Source organism: Argopecten irradians, chromosome 12 (assembly GCF_041381155.1).
Source record: "Argopecten irradians isolate NY chromosome 12, Ai_NY, whole genome shotgun sequence".
Taxonomy (NCBI): domain Eukaryota; kingdom Metazoa; phylum Mollusca; class Bivalvia; order Pectinida; family Pectinidae; genus Argopecten; species Argopecten irradians.
The window spans coordinates 22205363-22227063 of NC_091145.1; the positions used below are offsets into that span (position 1 = coordinate 22205363).

The 21701-nt window shown below is 32.7% G+C and overlaps 2 protein-coding genes across 2 annotated transcripts; one reads left to right on the forward strand and one right to left on the reverse strand.

Moving 5' to 3' along the window:
• Window positions 1–1145: 1145 nt before the first annotated feature.
• On the reverse strand, window positions 1146–9812 carry LOC138336221 (B-cell receptor-associated protein 31-like). The gene is made up of 8 exons (XM_069285615.1): window positions 9708–9812; window positions 6844–6951; window positions 6545–6645; window positions 6075–6222; window positions 5268–5406; window positions 4753–4837; window positions 4188–4288; window positions 1146–3812 (listed from the first exon to the last, which is right to left on the reverse strand). The coding sequence occupies exons 2-8, from the start codon at window positions 6933–6935 to the stop codon at window positions 3774–3776; spliced, it is 705 nt and encodes a 234-aa protein (XP_069141716.1). The 5' UTR covers window positions 6936–6951; window positions 9708–9812; the 3' UTR covers window positions 1146–3773.
• LOC138336219 (dynein regulatory complex protein 11-like) lies at window positions 9780–20073 on the forward strand. The gene is made up of 18 exons (XM_069285613.1): window positions 9780–9900; window positions 11516–11606; window positions 11894–12130; window positions 12475–12594; window positions 12789–12980; window positions 13304–13375; window positions 13673–13881; window positions 14123–14231; window positions 14632–14751; window positions 15065–15140; window positions 15565–15713; window positions 16027–16151; window positions 16512–16702; window positions 16973–17172; window positions 17562–17645; window positions 17865–18042; window positions 18790–19028; window positions 19449–20073. Exons 1-18 carry the CDS (start codon window positions 9890–9892, stop codon window positions 19590–19592), a joined length of 2547 nt encoding a protein of 848 aa, XP_069141714.1. The 5' UTR covers window positions 9780–9889; the 3' UTR covers window positions 19593–20073.
• The last annotated feature ends 1628 nt before the right edge of the window (window positions 20074–21701 follow it).

Consider the following 21701-nt stretch of genomic DNA (forward strand, 5'->3'; position numbering starts at 1 on the left):
TATTCCGTCTTTGCATTTTACAGAGTTAGCTAACTTGCAAGTAGGTATCGATTGTGACGTCATTATTTTGTGAGCGCAATTCACATCATTTTCTCCGAAACGTACGACGTTACGCTCACAAACACATGACGTCACAATCAATACCTACCCGCAATTAAGTGCAGATAACTGTAATGTGCAATTTCGGAATAGGGCTTTCTTGATTTGTCTCCTGTATAATAACGTATTTTGCTTTTGGTGCATGCACAATCATTACTTCATTCCATGTGACACAGAAATTGTTTGGGATGCAATTAATTATTTAATATTTTTACCATGAAGTAAAATTAGAAGTTCAAAATTTTCAATGGTGGTAATGGTGTAAAGTAAGTTACTTTTATAACTGAAGAAAACTACTAAATCGTCTGCTCCTTTGTTGGATAGATAAAAAATACCATTTGTCAGTGGTGGAGCATCTTTAAAACTTTCTAAGATCTGTACAATTCCAATTTTAAGATGATTTCTTTTCTTAGCTGGACAACTAATAAGATGACTGGAAGGTAGCCATCTTGAACTTAGATAGTAGGAGTTTCTTACTTCTTTTTCTTAAAAAAAAACCTAAATAGATTTCTCTGAAGATCAATTTAAGGTTTGTGTACTTTTTTTTTAAAAGTTACTTAAAAATGTTTAATCACTGTTGACCCACATGGCTTTACACAATACATGTAAATATAATGTTGATGTCTTCAACTTCATCTGTCAGCTCTCATGCACAGAAAATAAACCAGATATGAAATAGCCCTACATACTGGAAAGCTCCATGTGGCCAAGTGGTTAAGATGTACATCCCAATTAACATTATACCCAAAGTCTTCCACCTCTGGGTCCCATGTTTGAAAGCTATGTATGGCAGTTGCCAGATATTGACCACAGGTCAATGATTTTTCTCCAGGTACTCTGACTTTACTCCATCCAATAATTTGCAAGACCTTAAATGACCCTGACTATTAATGGGATATTCTAAGCTTATAATGAACCAAATACATGTATCGGGTAAAGTTGATTTGAGAACAATCCATTGCAATGGAAAAATAATTGACAGACAACACTTAATAAGCTGACTTGCTTAAAAGGAAAAAAGTTGAAAAAACAAGATAACACAATGAACTTATAACAGTAGTTATCTTTATCTAATAGTGCGAATATAGAGCCCACATCTGTCCTTCTTCATTCACAATAATTGCATAATCCATATCATTACATCACAGAAAAACTACTTCAGACAAAATTCCACTATCTTTATCATTCAAACTTACTAAAGCTCACGAAGTACAAATATAAAGCTTGACAATATATGAAATTATCTTAATCTTAAAAAGATAAAAGAACAAATATGAGCAAAAATTTGAAATGGGTTAAAAACAGTATATTACAGTGTTATATAAGATATCTACTGTAACTGTGAATTCCATTTCCATTCATTTTAACTAAAGGCTTTCCCAATTCAGCAATACATATGTATATTTATATATATATATATATGGCAGTTCCCTTTTGCCTTTCTATTATCTCTTCAACTACAACCATTTTCAATGCTGAAATGGAATTTCTGATAAATTACAAGTTTTTGTTTCTCCATCTCTCCCTTTTTCAATTTCTTTCTCTCTAAACATGTGAAATTATCCCTCCCCCTCTCCCTCTAAGCTCTTTTTGAAAATCATAATTTCATTAATTTTGGAAAAATGTATACATCTTGAATTGACAGTGGTACTGTGTATCACACCGAAAAAGCATTATTCAATTGCACTCTATGAACAGAAAAAAATTGTAACTTTATTCAAATCATAAACATTCCAATTCTGTATAGAAAAACTCCATGCAGACCCCCCAATCTGTGGAAGTATAACACACATTTTGTAACAATGTCTCTTGGATTAACTTAGACAGTAACATTTCCAACACAATGGTAACCTCATACAAAAGTTTGGTAAAAGAAATCTCATATGTTATGATGTATTACTGTTTCATCGGTAATAATAGACTTTGTAACATAGAGATCAGTAAATATGACTATTTATTATCAAGAGAGGTACAAGTCGAAAATTGAGAAAACAAAATTTAACTGTAATGAAGATAACGAAAGTCAGTCTAATTTATTTCAATCTGTTTAAAATGTGTTCTATATTGCACATTCTCAACTTTTTTAACACCAGGATATATATACTCATACAAAAGTTTGGTAAAAGAAATCTCATATGTTATGATGTATTACTGTTTCATCGGTAATATCAGACTTTGAAACGTAGAGATCAGTAAATATGACCATTTATTATCAAGAGAGGTACAAGTCGAAAATTGAGAAAACAAAATTTAACTGTAATGAAGATAACGAAAGTCAGTCTAATTTATTTCAATCTGTTTAAAATGTGTTCTATATTGCACATTCTCAACTTTTTTAACACCAGGATATATATACTCATACAAAAGTTTGGTAAAAGAAATCTCATATGTTATGATGTATTACTGTTTCATCGGTAATATCAGACTTTGAAACGTAGAGATCAGTAAATATGACCATTTATTATCAAGAGAGGTACAAGTCGAAAATTGAGAAAACAAAATTTAACTGTAATGAAGATAACCAAAGTCAGTCTAATTTATTTCAATCTGTTTAAAATGTGTTCTATATTGCACATTCTCAACTTTTTTAACACCAGGATATATATACTCACACAGGAATAAAAAAAATAAAAAGTCATCACTTGCTCTTATAATTGGTTCCTTACCTAACTACTTATAAATCTCTAAATAATATCAATAAGATACAATCTACACAGATGAATAAATAAGTATAAACAACACACAAGGTCACAAAGATATGTAAGAGTAAACAGAAAATAACTTCATCAACTGTCATACCATATACACTAAGTGGTTTTTGCAGGCCAGCAAATTAAGGATTTTACTTCAAAAGAAATAGAATAATTACATTGTACCTTAACTCAGTAAAAGATAATGTTTGCGTTTGATTGCGTCGGATTCATCACACATGTACATGGTTCAACAACTTCTAGGCTTCTTTCTACTTTACATCAGTTAATCCAAATTTCTTGAATTAATGGTATGAGAATGGTGACCACTGATCTATAATGGGAACATCTTGTGATGTCCTAGCAGCCATTTATACTTCCGAGAGAATCGACCACAAAGAAGATTCCATAGGCTAAATACTGATTGGCTAACCTTAGGGGTCATGTTGAGGTGACCTCCAAACAGAGAGTTGTTAGATCTTTTATTGGACTGTATCATAGAGCATTACAGTGGAGCGGAGGTGAATTACAAGTTTAATTTCAATTAGATTGTGATCAGACGGCATTAATAAATACTTGCTATCCCTAATTATAAGTTTGAGTCCTAATTATCTCAAATGTCTGTCATACCATGTAACCTCATTTATATTTATAATAGGTTGTTAGCAAACCTTCAGTCATTTGTGTAATTTTTACACGATTCCTAACACTAATATTGACACTAATATAAACAAATCCAGAAACAGTTGTTTAAACCTAGGATATTTTTGATTGAAACAAAATCTAGTTTCAGTACATTAATCAGCACAGAGGAAGCAGTTTTAAAGTACATCAAGCTTGACAAAAATAATTCCCTAATTCCAGTTGATGCTTCTTATCACATTGAACTCCTTCCTCTGTTCAAACCAATACATGATAGACTTGTATATTGTACATATAAAGGGAAAATAGATGAAATGAAAAAAATAAATCGCCAAGTTAGGCCTAGTTGTCTTTCTTTGTTCCTTCATCATCAAATTTTTTCTGAAAGAAAAAGAAAATCACAATTAATATAATGCATAGTATAATGAAACTAAATCTACACTTCCAAAAGTCAACTACATGTACATGATAAAATTCTATTGTCTAGTTCATGAATTTTAATTTGCCAAGTTTCAAAATACATTATACGACAGGTTGCATGATAACATTGAAACTATTTAAATATTTCTACTCCACCTTCTAACTTCATTGAGGATTTCAAATTCTACAATCTGGTTTGTGATATACAGTTTGTCATATATATGTTGAAAAGCTTATGATATTGCATGAAATGGAACAATCTAAGAACATCAAGATTATGATAATCTTCAAATCTCCTTGAGATTTTGGACCATTATTTTGTCTGTGAACATCTACCTGGAGATCAGAGTATTCCTTGAGCAGACGGTCATACTCTTTGTTTGTTCCCTCTGCTTGACTGCGTAGTGCATCTAAATCAAGCTTCACTTTCTTGTAGTCTACAACAAAGTATCAAAGTTTTGGTAATATTGAACCAGAAGAACTGATACCCAATGCCTTGATGGCAACATTGGAAATCATGCTTCTCAGTTGTAAACTTTTGGCTTTTTTCTGTCCAGATTTATGCTGGCATGAAATAATCAACCTCATTTTTTTTTCTCTGTTTAAATGAAATGTAAAAACATGTACATGTATAAGTATTGGTTATCATATTTTGACATGCACTGTTGTGTTACATATGTATATCCTACAAATACCTACATCTTCATAATGGTGCAATAGCATGCACCATTGCGCATAGGTAGCCCAACGAATGTTAAACATAACAACATGGTCACATGTCAAAAATATGACAACCAATCATTTACTGGATTCAAAGAAGAGTAATGTACAATTGCTCATACTGAGTTAATGAATTTAGTAACTCAGTTGATTTAAATCACTAGGTTATGTATGTTCTCACCTTGTTTGAACTTGATCAACTCCTCCTTGGTCTTGTCCAACTCCTGAGCCAAACTTTTCTCCTCTGCTGTGTCATCCTCAGCTGCCTGTAATTACACAAACATTTAACACACAAAAATATAATATAGGTAGGCAATATTATCTGAATTTTGATTGGGGAAAAATTAAGTAAAATATAATATAGGCAATATTATCTGAATTTTGATTGGGGAAAAATTAAGTAAAATATAATATAGGCAATATTATCTGAATTTTGATATAGGAAAAAATTAACTAAAATTTAATATAGGAAATAAAATTTACAACATTTATATAGGCAATATTATCTAAAATATTGGCAACATCAACGTGAAACATAATTTAATGATGCCTGTAACTTAACAAGTGAAAACATACTTGATTGAATTCTGTCTACAGCATGTTCATACATATGCATTGTAAATGTATGCTATAGTGCGTATATAATAGCCATGTATGTGGCTGTGCTATGTTTGACATCTATAGGACTGTGCATACCTTGTTGCGTTTATTGTCCTGATCCTCCATTAGACGCTTTGCCACTTCATTAGCTGACTTAGCCTGTTTCTGGCTAGCCTCACACTCAGCACTTAACCTTGACTGTTCTGCTGTGAGTGTTACCAGGCGACGAATGATGCTGAAGATACAAGAACAATTATTGTAGTGTGGTCCAATAACTCAACTATTATTAAATTATTATTACTCAATTATTGTAGTGTGGTACAATAACTGAACCTATATTATCCTTTACTAACTATAATTTGATAAGGTCACTGTGACATAATTTTGGTGCATTAAACCACCATTCCAACACTGCCCATACATGACATTCTAATCATAAATGCTAAGCTGTGATAAGGGTAAAGTTAAAACAACCTGGGGGCCTACTGACAGACAAAAGGAAAGACAGGCACACAGAACAAAATTGAAATCTCAGGAAATGTTGTGAAAAATGAAATAAATGCTGGATTTCATTATCAATAAACCAATTTGTTTAGCCAATAGGATTCAGCAATTTCTCAAAGGTTGATATCTTGTATTTTTATGTACATCTAACATATCTTTATAGAATGTACAATTTACAGCAAAACCTGCCTTAGTGACCACCTCTATATAAAGCCCACCTGCTTCTTAAGACCACTTCAATTTGTTGTCCCAAATGTTTAAAACCTTTAATTACAAAGACCACTTTCATCTTGTCTTTATAGACAGTTTGACTTTATTACAAAAACATCTTCTTATTGCAATTTTTTATTTAAAAGCCATTTGTGTCTCTTTTCTGAAATTCAACAAAAAGTCACTTACAACCACAAAAAGAGGGCAAATCCAGTTATGTAAAAGTTCCTCTGTGCTCGAAACAGTTTCATGAGTGCAAGGTTTTCTGAGTCAAGATTATGCTTAAGGTCAACTTCAGCAACAGGTACCGAGTATTTGTTGACTTCTCTGATGGAATCTGTAACGAAAACGGAAAAGTTACCAAACTACATGGATATTACAGGTTTAAAAACAGGAAATAGGACTACAGGACATGTTCAGTTAAATCCAAAATTTGCATTCAAAATAACTTTAGGATTATGCTTTCTTTATTAGAAGCAATTTACATCACCTTAGTTCACCTAATGTAGGTTTAATTTCCATATAGAGCCTAAAACATTCTAGTGCATCAACTTTCAAGAATGTTTTGTCTACAAGAACTTTGATGGATTTACATTCTTTATGAACAAGGTGTCTGATAATGTGATTTGCCAAGTTTTAGAGTGAATATTATGACTTACCTATGAACAGCAACAGTAGAATGGCAATGAACACATTGAAGTATATATAGGAGTAGGCCGATGCAGTACTGACAATGTTGGAGCGGAAAATCTTCTGCCATCTGTTATAAAGAGACAATGGCACTATGTTAATACGTTGAATATATCAAGTTCTACTTCATTGATATCCCTAACTTACCATCTAGCTAGTTATTTACGCAGATCAAAGTTTTCTTAATTTAAATGCATCTAGTGCAATAAATGTTTTTCTGTTAAAACATATTACACCATTTTATTTCACCTATTTATTACTAACTAACCTTGACGGTGATACAAATGGCAGCAGCAGCAGGATGACAACACCGATCTCAAAATACAGGAAGGTAGCAATGAAGGTCCACTGTAGAGCCATCTTCACAGGTTTACCTCTAAATAGAAATAATTGTCTCTACTATAAGACAGATCTTTGGTGATAGACTGTAATTCCTTTAAATTTCTGACAGAAACATATATTAAACAGGGATTAACAAAACTCCATTTTTTTCCCTTTTCACCATGTTTGATAAAAAGTGCCATTCGGGATTTCAGGATTTGGTGATTTCAAAATAAACTATAGAGATCAGTTGAAAACCATGTGGTACTAAATAGGCCTACTAACAAGTTGAATGAAACCATAAACATCCTGTTTTTGAGGCTTTTTTTCATGAAAGACATGTAGGAGGTGAAAAATCAACAATGTATATAGTAGCCTGGTGTATGTTATAGTGTCATATTTTGAAAATAACAAAGGGCCAATGTAAGCTAGGATTCAAACTTTAATCCCAGACACCTTAATCACTCTGCCACCCTCAACTCCATGTGTAATAAAGTATATACATGTATAAGTAAACAAGATCATTCTTTCTCACATACTTCACACTTATCAGTCCTGTAGTGGCTAAGAAAAGATAAACGTATTATCTCGCATCAAGACTATTTAAGGTTTGTAAACAAATACAGCTGACACGGCCCATATTTTGTATCATGTAGGATTCTATAAAATGACCAGTCATGTGACATGTGCTTTAACAGACACTTAGTAGAATTTATAGGCTTATAATTCGTTGCAGAAAAAACATTTTACTGGTAACTGAAATGTTGTATTGTCACAGTAGTCGAAAAAGGTTTAGGTAGATAATCAGGGATCAAATTGTAGAATGTATTTTAGACATGGAGTTTTTGCAAATGAAAGATAATAGAATTGATCAGCAAGGGCTATAATTAGAATAATTATTTTCATTTTTCAATGCTAATTATAACTATCAAACTATTATGAAATGTTTTTTAGTTAAAATACCTTGATCAATGAATCTAACTCAATCATAACAATGAAAATCTATTATAGTATACTATTTCTTGTAATGCTATTCCTCTAAATTATTCTAAGGATGATATATAAAATATGAACATACACCAATACACACATTTTTACAACAATACTTTTATTGGAAATGTAATTTTCACTAATCAAGGGAATATGAATGGGCATTAAAATCACTACATTTTCTCTCTTCCTATAACAAAATTAGAGGACTACCAAGATACCATCTAAGTTGGGTTGGAAGTGGTTGTATTTTCAAATTGCATAAAAATTAGACGAATTGACGAATCAATTAATAAAGTAAAATACTGGATGATCTTATAATGTTATAAGCATTAGACAGTCACAAAATTTCTTATCTCAACTCTTTTCAACTGTATAAAAATATGTTGTCCAACTAACAAGGGCTCTAACCTAATATAATAAGAAAGTTCAGGGATTATCCTACAGTAGAATTCCGGGCCGAATAAGGGACCCATTCCCCTCAGAAAATTTAGCTAAAATTCCAAATTTGTAGCTAAAAATTCCCAATCGGAATCTAAAATTGAAAGTCTGAGTAATGTCATTCTTGGTATGAAATTGTCATGATATGTTGAATACTAAAAACCAAATAAAAGTCGACTACAATGATTGAATGAACACTACAGTCAACTTGAAATATTTCAGATGTACAATAAATAAACAGTTAATTCATAAAAATAGTGTTTTTCTTTTTTTAGTCATTTTTCCCAATTTCATGTTATGCCGCGTAAAATTTCCCAATTCGATGGACCCTGGACCCTGTAAAAAAAAACTGTAGGAAAATCCCTGAAGTTTTGGGAGGTTGAATTAAACAGTTTTAAAAGTATAGCCAGGAAAGGAAACAGTAATTTTATGAGGTTTTTTTAACATCTATGGTTCCATGTTAACCCCATCATTTCTTTCATTTGTACAGTTTTAATTTGAATCCCCATAAAGATGCCACCAATGAAATATGAGTAAAATGTGTTGCTTAATTGAATAAATTCAACACTAAATGAAGCCTTTGTATCTGTTTCAACAACCAGGTAGCTCAATAATTAGAGCATCTGGGTTGTGATCAGATGTAATAGGTTTGAGTCCTGGTCGTGTCGCTACAATATCTTCTCTCCTGTGTAATTACACCATGGCAACAGAAAAATATATCAAAAATAAAATACCGATGAAAAAGTAGAGCATTAAATCCTAATATGTGCAGAAAGTTTTGTGAAGTTGAGTCAAACAGTTTTGTAGCATGCTAAGAAAAGCATCCCCAGGCAGATGGACAATATCGAATTCAATATCCACTGCAAATGCATAGTGCAAGGAATAAATTACCATTTTACCGGGATCAGGAAATAAAAGACAGACTCCTCATGGGAAATAAAAAGGACAAATTACCCTATATGTCATTATTCTACTTACTTAATTATTGGTCTTTGCGAAATAAATGTTACAATCTTACAATAACAGTTGTCCCAATCTCCAGGAATGTGGTAATGACAAGAGCACACATTGAAGTTCACTAATATTTGCCGAAATTGCACAATAGAGTGAACAAACACAGATATCAAATACGTGTAACCATTCTTACGCTGACACGAATGTCATTTCTATCAATAGTAATTAGCCGTTTGGTCAAACACCGAAAAGACAGAATTAGCCTATTGAACACACACACGTAATTCTAATGTAATAGCTGTGTCATCACACAGGAGTGACCCAACATCACCAAGTTAACCATCGGCAATACATTTGAATGCAAGTATACCTTACAACGAGATAAATTTACAACAGCAAAACGCAGAAAGTGCACCCTTTACTCACCGATCCAAAACGTCACTTAGCACTTGTCAAGAGCAAAACCGGATATCGACGTATCAAGCACTCAATGGACACAGACTTTTGTGTTCGCGAAGAAATCTCATCAAGGTGCGAGATTTGAACGTTGCTAGGTACTATAAAAACAACATGGTGGACGGATAGAGGATTTGTGTACATTTTTAAAGATGTCACACAGGTAAGTTTAGAGCTTTGATATAAATGTTGAGATTATGTATAAGACTCATTGAATTAGTAATTCCATTGCATAGCAACAAAATACGCACTATTTTGAGGTTCGAGACATTAGAAGAAGTTAAAAACTAAAGCTTTGAAACAACAAAATCATAATCTGACAGTAATATCCATTTCCAGTGACATTTAATCTTATATTTCACCTTACTGAATGGTATCATTTTTTGCATGTATAACAATTTACATTTAATTGGAATACGTACATTTATATGTATAGACTATGCAATGTGCATCCAGTTATGCTAAAATATAGAAACAGTAACATACAGTCAGTGGTCTTAATACAATACCGAGGTTTACGCAGTGTGTTCCGTGTCTGGGGTCTTCCTAAGATAAAATGGGATCCCCTAATGTAATTGAAATGGATTTTCAGAAAAAAATGGGGTTCTTTTGATTTTTTATGCTTTAATAAAAAGGATATGGGAACACTCCGACAGCGTAAACGGCGCAAAACCAAAATACTTAAGTTTTTTACCGGGGAGGTAGATCTACTTTGTATTCTTATTGATTTTACATTATTCAAAACGGTAAAATATTCAAAGTTGATAAAATAAATGCTACAATGTTAACAGCTAGATTTCACATTACTCCAACAATGTTAGAGGTATAGCACGACGAGACACTTTTGGAACATTACGTCGTGTCTAACCTCTAACTTCCGATAGGCCATTTACCCGATGCTGAGGGTAACATTTTCAAAGTTTGGATTGTGACAATATAAAATGTTTAAATCATATTTAAATCGTCATCAATGTCAAATACCTACCTCTTTTTCATAAATCAACAAGTTTTTTTACAAAATCAGCTGTAAAATCCATCTAAAACAAATATTTACATCTCCTAATGTAAACTTTCATGACCCAGACAAAGCTTCATGATGAAAGCGATCCACCTGCCTTTACTTTTACTTATAGCATTCTGCCCGCTTGAATTCACGTTCCGTTTTTTGTAGTAACCAGTCGCCATATTTAAAACTAGGTCAAAATGTTACGAAATGGATTCATCATATCTAATCCGCTAAAATACTATTTTATGAGGCCCCAAGTTATGGGTTTCCCAGATAAATGGGATAATTAATACCTAAACTGTAAGTACACATCAATGTTATCACTGTTAGAGCAAGAAATATTGATATTATTGCACTTTTCATTCCGCCTTCATCTGACGTCGGAAGCTGCATCAAAGAAATGACCCTTCGGAAATGAGAGTCAACAGTCAGCAAAATAACGTCCGATAAAAAAAACGGCTGACCAGTCGACTCTCATGTTATGGGAGTAGATTTCACATATGCGACATTTATAATATTTACTGCTTTTTCCCCTGATATTATTTGATCATGATATCTAACATAGCCTGTTGGCAAATATAATTATCCACCAAATTGAAACAACCGGTATATATACACATGTAACATTGGTTGTTTGTCTTATGTAACATGTTCTGATAACTTTATTAGGACTATAAACTATCTATAGAGTCAATAAATGAGGAAACTTTTACTTCAATTAATACTATTAATAGTTAATGATAATTATTAAAGTTCAATCTTTGTGTTTTAGCACTTACAACAAACAATGGGCGGAGGCAGAGTCTGCCCTGGTGGATCTTCTCCAGCAGGAGTTGCCACCAGAACCTCCCAAACCAGAGAAGGTCAGTATTGTGATGTTTAATGTCATGTTTATGAATGTCATTTGAATGTCATTTCAAATACTAGATTGTAAATTTAGACATATATATTACTTTGGATATTTATGATTAAAGCAGATTTCATACATTATTCTTAAATTTATTGCAACTTTGAATCAATAAAAGAAACAACCAATTTCAATTTATCAATTAAATAGGTAATTTGTCCAACTATATAGAGTTCTATACCTTAGATCTGAGATTTTTGTCCTTAATGTACTGTTTTATCAGTCTTTTTGTCTTAATCACAGGATCGACTGGCTGCCTTTCAACTTCTGGCAACCATGTATATAAAATACATTCAAATCTTCCGCAAGCTTGAACAATCTTATGATCAGATAGTACACCCACAAAAGCGCAGAGTGCTACGTCATGTGCTTGATGGAGCTATGGGTAGGATTCTGGAAATCAAACATGAGATGGTGAACCTGGAGTTCTCTGAGTACCATTATTTTGACGATGTCTTGTCAGATCTGAAGCTTACTCCTGTAAGTATAAGTGATCAGTATGGTAGATAATAAAACTGGAAAAGTGTTGAGATTGCACTGGTGAGAAATATTACAATTCTGTTAAAACTAAAACAACATAATTCTTAAACAAGTTTATTTGAAAGATTTTTATTTTTGAATTTCTTTTAAATCAATGATTTACTGGTTCATACATTGTCATCATTTTCATTTTGTTTTACTCTTTTTTTTTTCATTTTTTTTTTTTTTTTTTTTTTGACACAAAATCAATTTTAGAATTCGAAACTAGTATGTTTTCAAAATTTAACAAGATGAAAGTTTTCTGTATTGTTTTTAGCTTATTCTTATCTCTTGAACATTTTCAGAATGATGTTGAAATTCCTATACCCAAATACTTCATAAATGAAAAAATGGAAATTTTGAAAGAAAGAGAAAAATTGCTTGGACAGATTTTGACAAAAGTTGGACCACAAGACAAAGAAGATGTAAGTATTTTGATCACTGTAGTCTTGTGTATATATGTATTTCTATTATATGATATAGAAAGGTTATTCATAGTTGTAAAATCTGCCTAGGCACCTTTGAGTATGAATTTGGAGCTCTATTATTTAAACTCTGTGCTAAATAATCAGTTTTACTTATTTTAAAATGTTATATTATAAAATTTGTAATTTTTCAGCACAAAGAGGAAGTTAAGATGTCTCTGGAAGATGCAATTAGAATTATCCAGATCCATGAGCGTGCCAGACAAGGACGTCTCAGGGCAAAGTTCATGAAGGAAATTCGAGAGCAGGAGGAGCGAGAAATAAAAGCTCAAACACGTGGCGCCCCCACCCTAGATCATGATGTGGCGGCAGTTAGGATCCAGAAGGTAGGTCACCTAAAGACACTAAAGACAGTGTGCAAACATGATCAATGTGTAATAAAACATCTAAAGTAATAAAATATCCAGTGTAAATAAAACATCCAAAGTATCCTTCACTTCAAGTCTGTTATATTTAAGCAATTTCAAAGCGCTAGATTGATATAAAAGTTTTAAGAATCACACTGAATACAATTCCTCATGTTTTTTGTTTGTTTTTTTTTTTTTTTTTTTTTGCTCATTGAAAACAATGCTGTATAAATGTGAAAGACTGTCTGATTTGGCTACTGAAGTATTGTACATATGATTCACAACATATCTTTACCTTTCAGGTGTGGAAAGGGTTTGCCCAGAGGAGGAGGACGAAAAAAGATCGAGATGAGGAAATGGTGTTTATTGGCATGGTAGGTAAAATGTCCACTTTTGTCCTGATTACTAAAACTGCCATTTGGTCTTTTTGTACGTCTGTCTTTTCATTGATTTGGTTGTATTGACTAATCAATTTAGCTTATGTCAATTTCAAGAGTCAAATTGTCTATAAAATTGTTCAAAAGGCAAGGTATATAATATGGAAATTATGTATGGGTGTAAAGCCAAATAAGATGTAATGGTTTTTTCTGAAAATAAAGTTAGAAGAAAAGTACATTGTAGGTGTGAGAAAATGATGTTTGGATATTTAAAGTGTTTTCTGATATATGCAGGCCCCACCTCCAATGCCAACAAGCTTGAAGAATACACCTCAGGCCTTGGCACTGAAGACAGAAGCCCAGCGTCGACAAACTCAGGGCACATACGAACACGAATTTCAACAGTCACTTGTTACCATCAAGGAGAAGATTCAGGAGACAGAGGGACCTGACATTAAGGAAACCATGATGGATCAGATCAGACAATGGTTCATAGAATGCAGGTAAACAGAATTTAACATACAACATACAGACTTAATCCTTTATAAAAACAGCAGTTGTCAATTCATCCTTGCATTTAGGGGAAGAATGAAAGTTGTACAAGGCTTTCTTATGTTTTGAGAATATTTTGTTCACTTCAGGATGATTGGTAAAACTAGGACCATCTTCAATTAATTCATTCATAGGTTATAATTAAAGGATATGTATTCAAAATGCATGTAAACAGATAATTAAATTTTTCAGAGATTCCACTGGGAAATTCCCTGAATACCCAGATGAGGATGATGGTGGGTCTGCTGCTATCTTCAAACAGAAGACCCCTGAGGAGTTGGAGGCTGAGATGAGGGAGAAGGTATGAGTAGCGGAATAAGATGTTTTACGAACATTCAGAAGAAAGAGCTGGTTGAATTTTTTTTCAAATCCCCTTAAATGCAGTGTATCTGAGTATCAAAATTTTGGTTTCTATAGATAAACTTTGACCTGATAATAAATGTCTTTTTCCAACTTTTCAAATACAAATTATTTTGTTCTTTCGTTTCCGTTTCATTTTTCATAAATTTTGTTTTTTCGAGAATAGTCTCATTATCGAAAAAAATATATATTGATTGAAACTAATATCAATTTCATTTGAATATACATACATTTCAAATTAGATTTTTTTCATTCTGTTAAATAAGAATGACATTTGTTTACCTCTCTTTTATTCCTTTTAATTATTTTGATAATTATCTATACTTATTTCAATCTACCAGGAAGAAGGTGGCGGTAAGAAAAAAGACAAAAAAGGAAAGAAAAAAGACAAGAAAGATAAAAAGGACAAAAAAGACAAGAAAGGCAAGAAGGGAAAGAAAGGAAAAGGAGGGGATGATGAGGTTTGTGCCACTTAAGTGTCCATAAAAAGTTTTAAAGTTAAAAAATACCACAAAATAGCAACATTTGACTTCATTTTTATCAATCAACAGGCGTATCTAGTATCATTATTGCATGCCTGAGAATCTAGTTTTCACAATAAATTTAAAAGTTTAACAGGTGATCATAATGTACGTTTATTGTTTCTTAGTTCACTTATAAAATGTTTTGATGAATAACTGGTTATTGTGTAGGTTTGCATGTTGTGAATTTATAAGATTGTAAATTATATCTAAAGCTTATAAACACAATTTTAGTTTTTTATCTTTATTTCAGGAAGAGGAAGAAGGCTGGAAGATGGCTCCCTCAAGTTTTGTGCCTGCTATTAATGAGGGCACTGATGATTACAAAGGTAATTAGCTAATGCATGTATAGTGTGTCTGAGATTACTGATTGCCTTAGATATATTGATCTATATATTATATATAAAAAGTTAACATAACAAAAGATAAACTTACCTACTGAGAAATAATCTAAAAACAAAATTGGATTGAGAAAATATTATTAGGTTCAAAGTTGAGGTCCTGAAACTAAAGGATTTTAGCTAAGCAATCTAAAATGATGTTACTTTTGGTGACATCATCTGTGATTGATTAAGTGTAAATTAAGACAGCTTCAGACTTAAGTTAATCTTGGGGCTTTTTTTATTTTCAATGAGCAATTCTTTATCTTTTTGATATTTTGTTTACAAAAACACTTAATGAAATATTTTTTCACTATTATGTTTGAGGTGATTAGGTTTCCACTGGTGAACTCTTTGATTCTTGTCTTACTAGGTGTCTGGCAAACGAGGGACGAGAAAGATAATTTCTCACAGAAACATGACTCAGAACTCATCAAAGAGGAGAAGAGAAAGGAAGTAGAAGAAGAGATTCGTCTTCAGGTGGATGAGCTCATGAGGACAGAGCTGAAAAACTTGAAAGCTGTAAGTTATGTCAATCTTTCAATCTAGTACAATATATATACCTGAAAGAAGTTATGATGTTTTTGGCAATTTTCTAATTTTTTTTCTTAATTTTATAGGAAGTATAGAATAGAAGCTACCATGATAATTAATTTGATCTGATTTGAAATAGATTCTTTAAAATATAATTGTTGTAATTTAGATACATTGATTAAATTGATAATTGGATATCTAACAAGATAGGCTATACCAAACTTGCTTTCAATGCAAAAAGAAAGAAATTTATAAGATACCTTTTGCAATCTTTTTATCCAAACTTTTTTATGGCTACTAGGCTGTAGACAGAGATAAGGGAAAGAAAAAGGGTAAGAAATCTGGCAAGAAGAAGAAGAAGAAGGGCAAGAAGAGTGGAAAGAAGGGAAAGAAGAAGAAGAAGGAAAAGGATTTAACTCCAGACAGGTAGACATTGATATAATAAGGAACACCAGCTATAAATAAAAAAAACCCTTTTTTTTTGAAAACAGGAAAATTCTGTTCATGACCTCCTGCACTTACCGGTATACAGCTGATTTGCTGGTATTGAATATGGTTTTATTGGGGTTTTTTTCATCTTGTTCTATCCTTATTCAATTTGACCTGCAGATTATTGCAATATGTTAGGGAAAACCATCTGATTTTTAGACATTTCTTATTCAATAAAGAATATTTTACTTTTGGTGTTTAAGAGATATTTCAAGACTTCATTGACAGTTTTGGTTTACTTGACATAAATGAAATGCTTGTTTTTATATTAAAGTTCAAAACAATTTTATGTATCAGAACCATCGAATCACTTTACGAGGAGTTGGTAATGAACGGCATTATTGTGAGGACCCCAGGTATAAAGCTGATGGACTATGAGGGCGAGTACAGCTACCTTGGTACAACACTCCGACAGGCCAACATAGAACCCATGCCTTCTCTCAGTGATGTCAGGAGACTCGTCACAGAGTTTGGCATCCTCCCTCTAGGTATGTGTTATAAAGAATTGAATAAGGAGTAAGGAGGAAAAAAAAAAAACAAAAAAAAACCCGAAAAATAGATAGAAATAGATAGTATGACAAACATTGTAAACACTATTTCAGCCAAAATATCCTCAAATAAAAAGGAAATAATAACAAGAAAGAGAAAAGTACTATGTCTTACTGTTAGAAATTAACAAATCATTAAAACAATTGTAAGGTAGCAATATTGAGATTACATCTGAATGAAAAATAATTTGGATTTATTTCTTGCCACAGGTTCCCCAGCAGTCCATGAGAAAGCTCCACTCACAAAATCCATACTTTTGGCGGGTCCAAGAGGGACTGGCAAAAAAATGTTGGTTCATGCCATTTGTAATGAGACAGGAGCCAACATGTTTGATTTATCTCCTGCCAACATAGTAGGCAAATATCCCGGCAAGGATGGACTGAAGATGTTAATGCATTTAGTGTTTAAGGTATATTCTAATTTACATTAGTGAAAATGAAAGAAGAAGATGTTTCATCAACATGTCCTTAACTTATAGAAACTGTCAGACATCATCAAGAAACCCGATCACAATGATTTCACCAATAATACCGGTATACCTGGGCATATCAAATTTCAGATTATTAATATGTCACTGTTCTTAGAACTTTACCTCATAAAACACAGTTAATAAAAAAAGTTATCTTTAGAAACGAAATTCAATCATCTAAAACAGAAAAAAAGACAAAGTTGATTTCCTGATTTTTACAAAATGACTGTTGACTTGTATGCATGTGCAAAGGATTATTGAACTGTGGTTTACTGACAGTAATAAGATATCAATGTAATTATTCTGGTTTTGTATTTTTGTCTTTCAAGGTTGGAAGAGAACTTCAGCCCAGTGTAATATATATTGGCGATTGTGAAAGAATGTTTAAAAAGAAAGTCCCGAAGACAGATCCAGTACGTACAGATTGTTATTCTCAATAAGTGTAAAAATATATTGGAAATTATTATTTCCCATGGGTTACCATATTTTAATTGTAATACATTTTGTTTTTTAAAAAGATCTTTCATATTCTATCTGACAGACATTTGGGATGAAAATTTCTGATTTCATTAAAATATAAATATAAATGTATTACATGCAGTATTTCAATAACTACAATTTTATTATTTCAGACGGATCCTAAAAGGTTAAAGAAGGAGCTTCCTAAAGCTCTAAAAACAATAAAAAGTGATGACCGCCTGTTACTTGTGGGAACATCTCGCTGTCCATTTGATGGAGAGATGAAGCCATTGACAAGTTGTTACCAGAGAATTATCCTCATTCCTCGACCTGACTATGCTTCACGGCATTGTAAGTATATATACTGTATAAAAAGAAAATAAGCTTGCCCTACATGATATTAATGATTAAGGACTTAAGGATTAATTTAATCCATAAAAACAAATAAGCCCTTGTCTAAGCACAAATAAGTTTTTTTCTATGATGAGTCATTGGCAATGCACAAATAGGATCTCCTTATAGTAGCATTTGTCCATGCACAAACAAGCTCTCTCTATGATAAGCTGTTGTCCATGCAAAAAATGCATCTAATGATAGCATTTGTCTATTTGAAAATAATTAAACTTTCTCTATGATAAGCCTCCGTCCATGAACAAATAAGCTCTCTATGATAATTGCTTGTCCATGAACAAATAAGCTCTCTCTGTCAATGCAAAATCACTCTCTATTGATAAGCTCTTCTCTTCACAAAATAAGGTCTTTCTATAATAAGCCCTTGTCCATATACAAATAAGCACCCTTTCTCGTAAGCCCTTGTAAATACACAAAGAAGCTCTTTCTTTGATAAGCTCTTCTACATCCACAAATAAGCTATTTCTATGATAAGCTCTTTCCCATGCACAAAGATGCACCAACCTATGATATGTCCATTCTTAAAGTTAGCAGAATAATAAATCTTAAAATTGCAAGCTTTTAAGTTTAAGGTATTGAAAATCTTATGGAACATAAAATTCATATACCATTATATGAATGTTTGTGTCTATTGATCTACTCTATCAGAATTTCCTTTAAGCGTCCTCGTTTATTGTATATTATTAGTGCTGTGGCGAAGAATCATATTGAAGAACAATGGAGTGTTGACAGCCCATCTCGACATCAGTTCCTTATCGAAGGTCACGGATGGCTACACCCCAGGTCACATGGCTACAGCTGTACAGCAGGTTCTTACAGAGAGACGGATACAAACTCTGTCTAAAAAACCTCTCCAGGCTGTTGAGTTCATCGCCCCACTGGCTAGAATCGATCCTATTTATAAAGAGGAGGAGGAATCTTTTAAGGTTAGATATCTTTATGTTGTTGTATTTTTTTATACATGCAGTCAATTAATATCAACACACTCTATTGAAAAATTCAGATAGATGTGATATTAACAGATAATCAACAAAATGTTGTCATATTGCCACTTCTTTTAACAGGGATGACATTAAATTGTAGTGAATATCTGTTCCAAGAAAAATTAAGAAATGGATGATTTATATACCTATAGTAATACTCGTGTGGCCAGTTTGCAAATAAACTTTTTTTTGCTAAAATTTTGTATTATTATTTGAAGTCAAAGTTACAAAAAAAAAAAAAAAATTCAGCTATGCTGTTGTATATCATTTTTGAAATTGTAGTCTTCTGAGTAAGACTCGGATATTCCCCATACCATAGAACTATTGAAGATTTGTCTTTAATAAGTGTTCTGTTTTCTACAGTCATGGTATGCAAAGACTCCTCTCGGTAAGAAGAGAGCGAAGGCAGCGGCTGCTGATGACGATGACGGAGGCGGTGGCAAGGGAGGAAAGAAGGGCAAAAAGGGAGGCAAAAAGAAGGGAGGAAAAAAGAAGAAGAAGAAGTAGATGTGAATTTGGCAATCTAAATTGATTCTTGAACTGTGATAACAAACTCTTACTGACATTGATATCCGCTTTTTTTTCTGAAAGATATACACGAAAAAAATTGTTTTTCAAAGAATTCCTTTTCTCTTTGGCAATATTTGTATCAGTAATTCATCAGTGGATCAACTGTTGGTGAACATGCACGTCGTGGACCAAATGGTTATATTGACGAAGTTATTGATGATTCCTGTGTTTACATTGCCAACAGATTTGTACAGGACTATTTGATACAGATCTTTACAGGTGAAGATATTTACCATATTGTTGTGATATACATGTAAGTTCTTGTGTACTCTAAACTAGTACATAAATAATCATGTTATTTTTACTGAGCGGGAGTCATTTCCTGTGAATTAATTTATATATTTTCTTGTTCTTACTGATCAAGTCAAAAATTACCAGATATTTCCTGGTGGTGTAATAAAATATGTGATTTGTATAAGCACCTTGTTGTGTTGTGTTTAGGAATAAGTTAACCAGGACCCAGTTTCATGAAGATTCCTTACCTTTAAGGAATTCCTTATCCTTGTCTTATCTCAAAGTTTTAGAGATAAGATAAGAAATTCCTTTAGGTAAATTTTAGGAATGTTTGTGAAACTCAACGTTACCCATGTTAATCAGCCTACGGTATAAACGGAGCGTAGTGGAGTTTATAGAGGTTTCCGAAGGTGGTGAAACTGGGCCCTGCCCAGAAATAATAATGAAATTCCAAATCTGAATCCTCCACAGGATGTCCCTATGGTATATATATCCTCCCCATTCCCAGATCAGGAGAATTAACCACCACGTCATGCCTGTAATGTCCATCTAATAAGGTCATGTAAGTAATGCTAAACTTGACTACAGGCATGACACTCCACCTATTGTATTTTATGAATTATAAGTCATATACGTGTATAAGCTGCAAACACCTTTTTTTAAGATGGTAGATGGACATAACTTTTACTACTGTTATCTCCCCTTAGTTATGATAAGTTAGATGACATATTAACTTCTCCAGGAATCGGGGGTTATTTCCCTTTATTTATCTTGCAGCGAAATCCGAGTAGATTATAATAGGAGATTTCAGAAAAGATGGCGATGACGTCACACAAAGGTACATCCGGGCGCTCAAAGGTACAACTCTGTATATCTGTAAACATTAACATGGTGGGAACACAGCCGCTTCGATTTTTGTTTACATTTTATTGTAATAAATAGTACGACCATCCGAGAATTGTTACTTTATCTTATTTCCAAAAGGTGTAAATAAAAATATGTAACAATAATATACAGATATAAATATATGGTATTCATATATTTTACGATGTTTATACTCCATTTTCGGCCGCCACGAGGAAAAACACGGTCGCCATTATGTGTAAACATTGACAGAATATTGCAAATATCAGCTTGAAATTACAAATTAAATTCCAAGTTCCGCAAATATAGTACTGAAATTTTAATAAGCGATCACTGTTTTCTTAGTCTTACTTTGTAAAACACCTTAAGATGTGTGATTGTCACCAAATTAAAGTTTGCTTTCGTAGATCACCCCAAGCGCACGGCAGCCATTACGTACAGTACTGCCGAGATCCCGAATTTCGCCCTTTTTTAGAGTCACAAAATTACACAACTTTTTCACGACAAGGATTTCTACCTGTGAAGAAAAAACGGGTACTGTGACGGCCCGACACCGCTTGGCAAGCTGGCTTCAACATTCTATCTACACAAATTAATATATTCAGCAATAAACAATTGTAAATACAAACATATAAATGTCTGTAACCTCTGAAACAATAAGAAACAATTTTAAAATCGGAATTTGCAAGTATGAATGTGTATACTTTTGTCAAAGTATCGATTGTGTAGCAGCGATGTACGTATCTGTTATTGTTTTTATTAGTCGCCATACTGTGTTTGTACCTTTGAGGACCCGGATGTAAACTTTCTGTGACGTCACGCCATCTTTTCTGAAATCTCCTATATGGAGCCTTTCTTCATTTTAAGGGATGTATTAAAAACAAACATTACTTGATAAAAAACAATGTAGCAGCTGTAGGGTTAATGGAACTAAGTGGCTAATATAAA

Coding starts and splice junctions, on each gene's coding strand:
- LOC138336221 (XM_069285615.1), bottom strand. CDS start 6,935: ATGGCTCTACAGTGGACCTTCATTGCTACCTTCCTGTATTTTGAGATC. Junction 4,838..5,267: donor AGGACAATAAACGCAACAAG/GTATGCACAGTC, acceptor GTGTAATTACAG/GCAGCTGAGGATGACACAGC. Junction 4,289..4,752: donor GTTGATCAAGTTCAAACAAG/GTGAGAACATAC, acceptor ACTTTGTTGTAG/ACTACAAGAAAGTGAAGCTT.
- LOC138336219 (XM_069285613.1), top strand. Junction 12,981..13,303: donor CGGCAGTTAGGATCCAGAAG/GTAGGTCACCTA, acceptor TTTACCTTTCAG/GTGTGGAAAGGGTTTGCCCA. Junction 13,376..13,672: donor AAATGGTGTTTATTGGCATG/GTAGGTAAAATG, acceptor TGATATATGCAG/GCCCCACCTCCAATGCCAAC.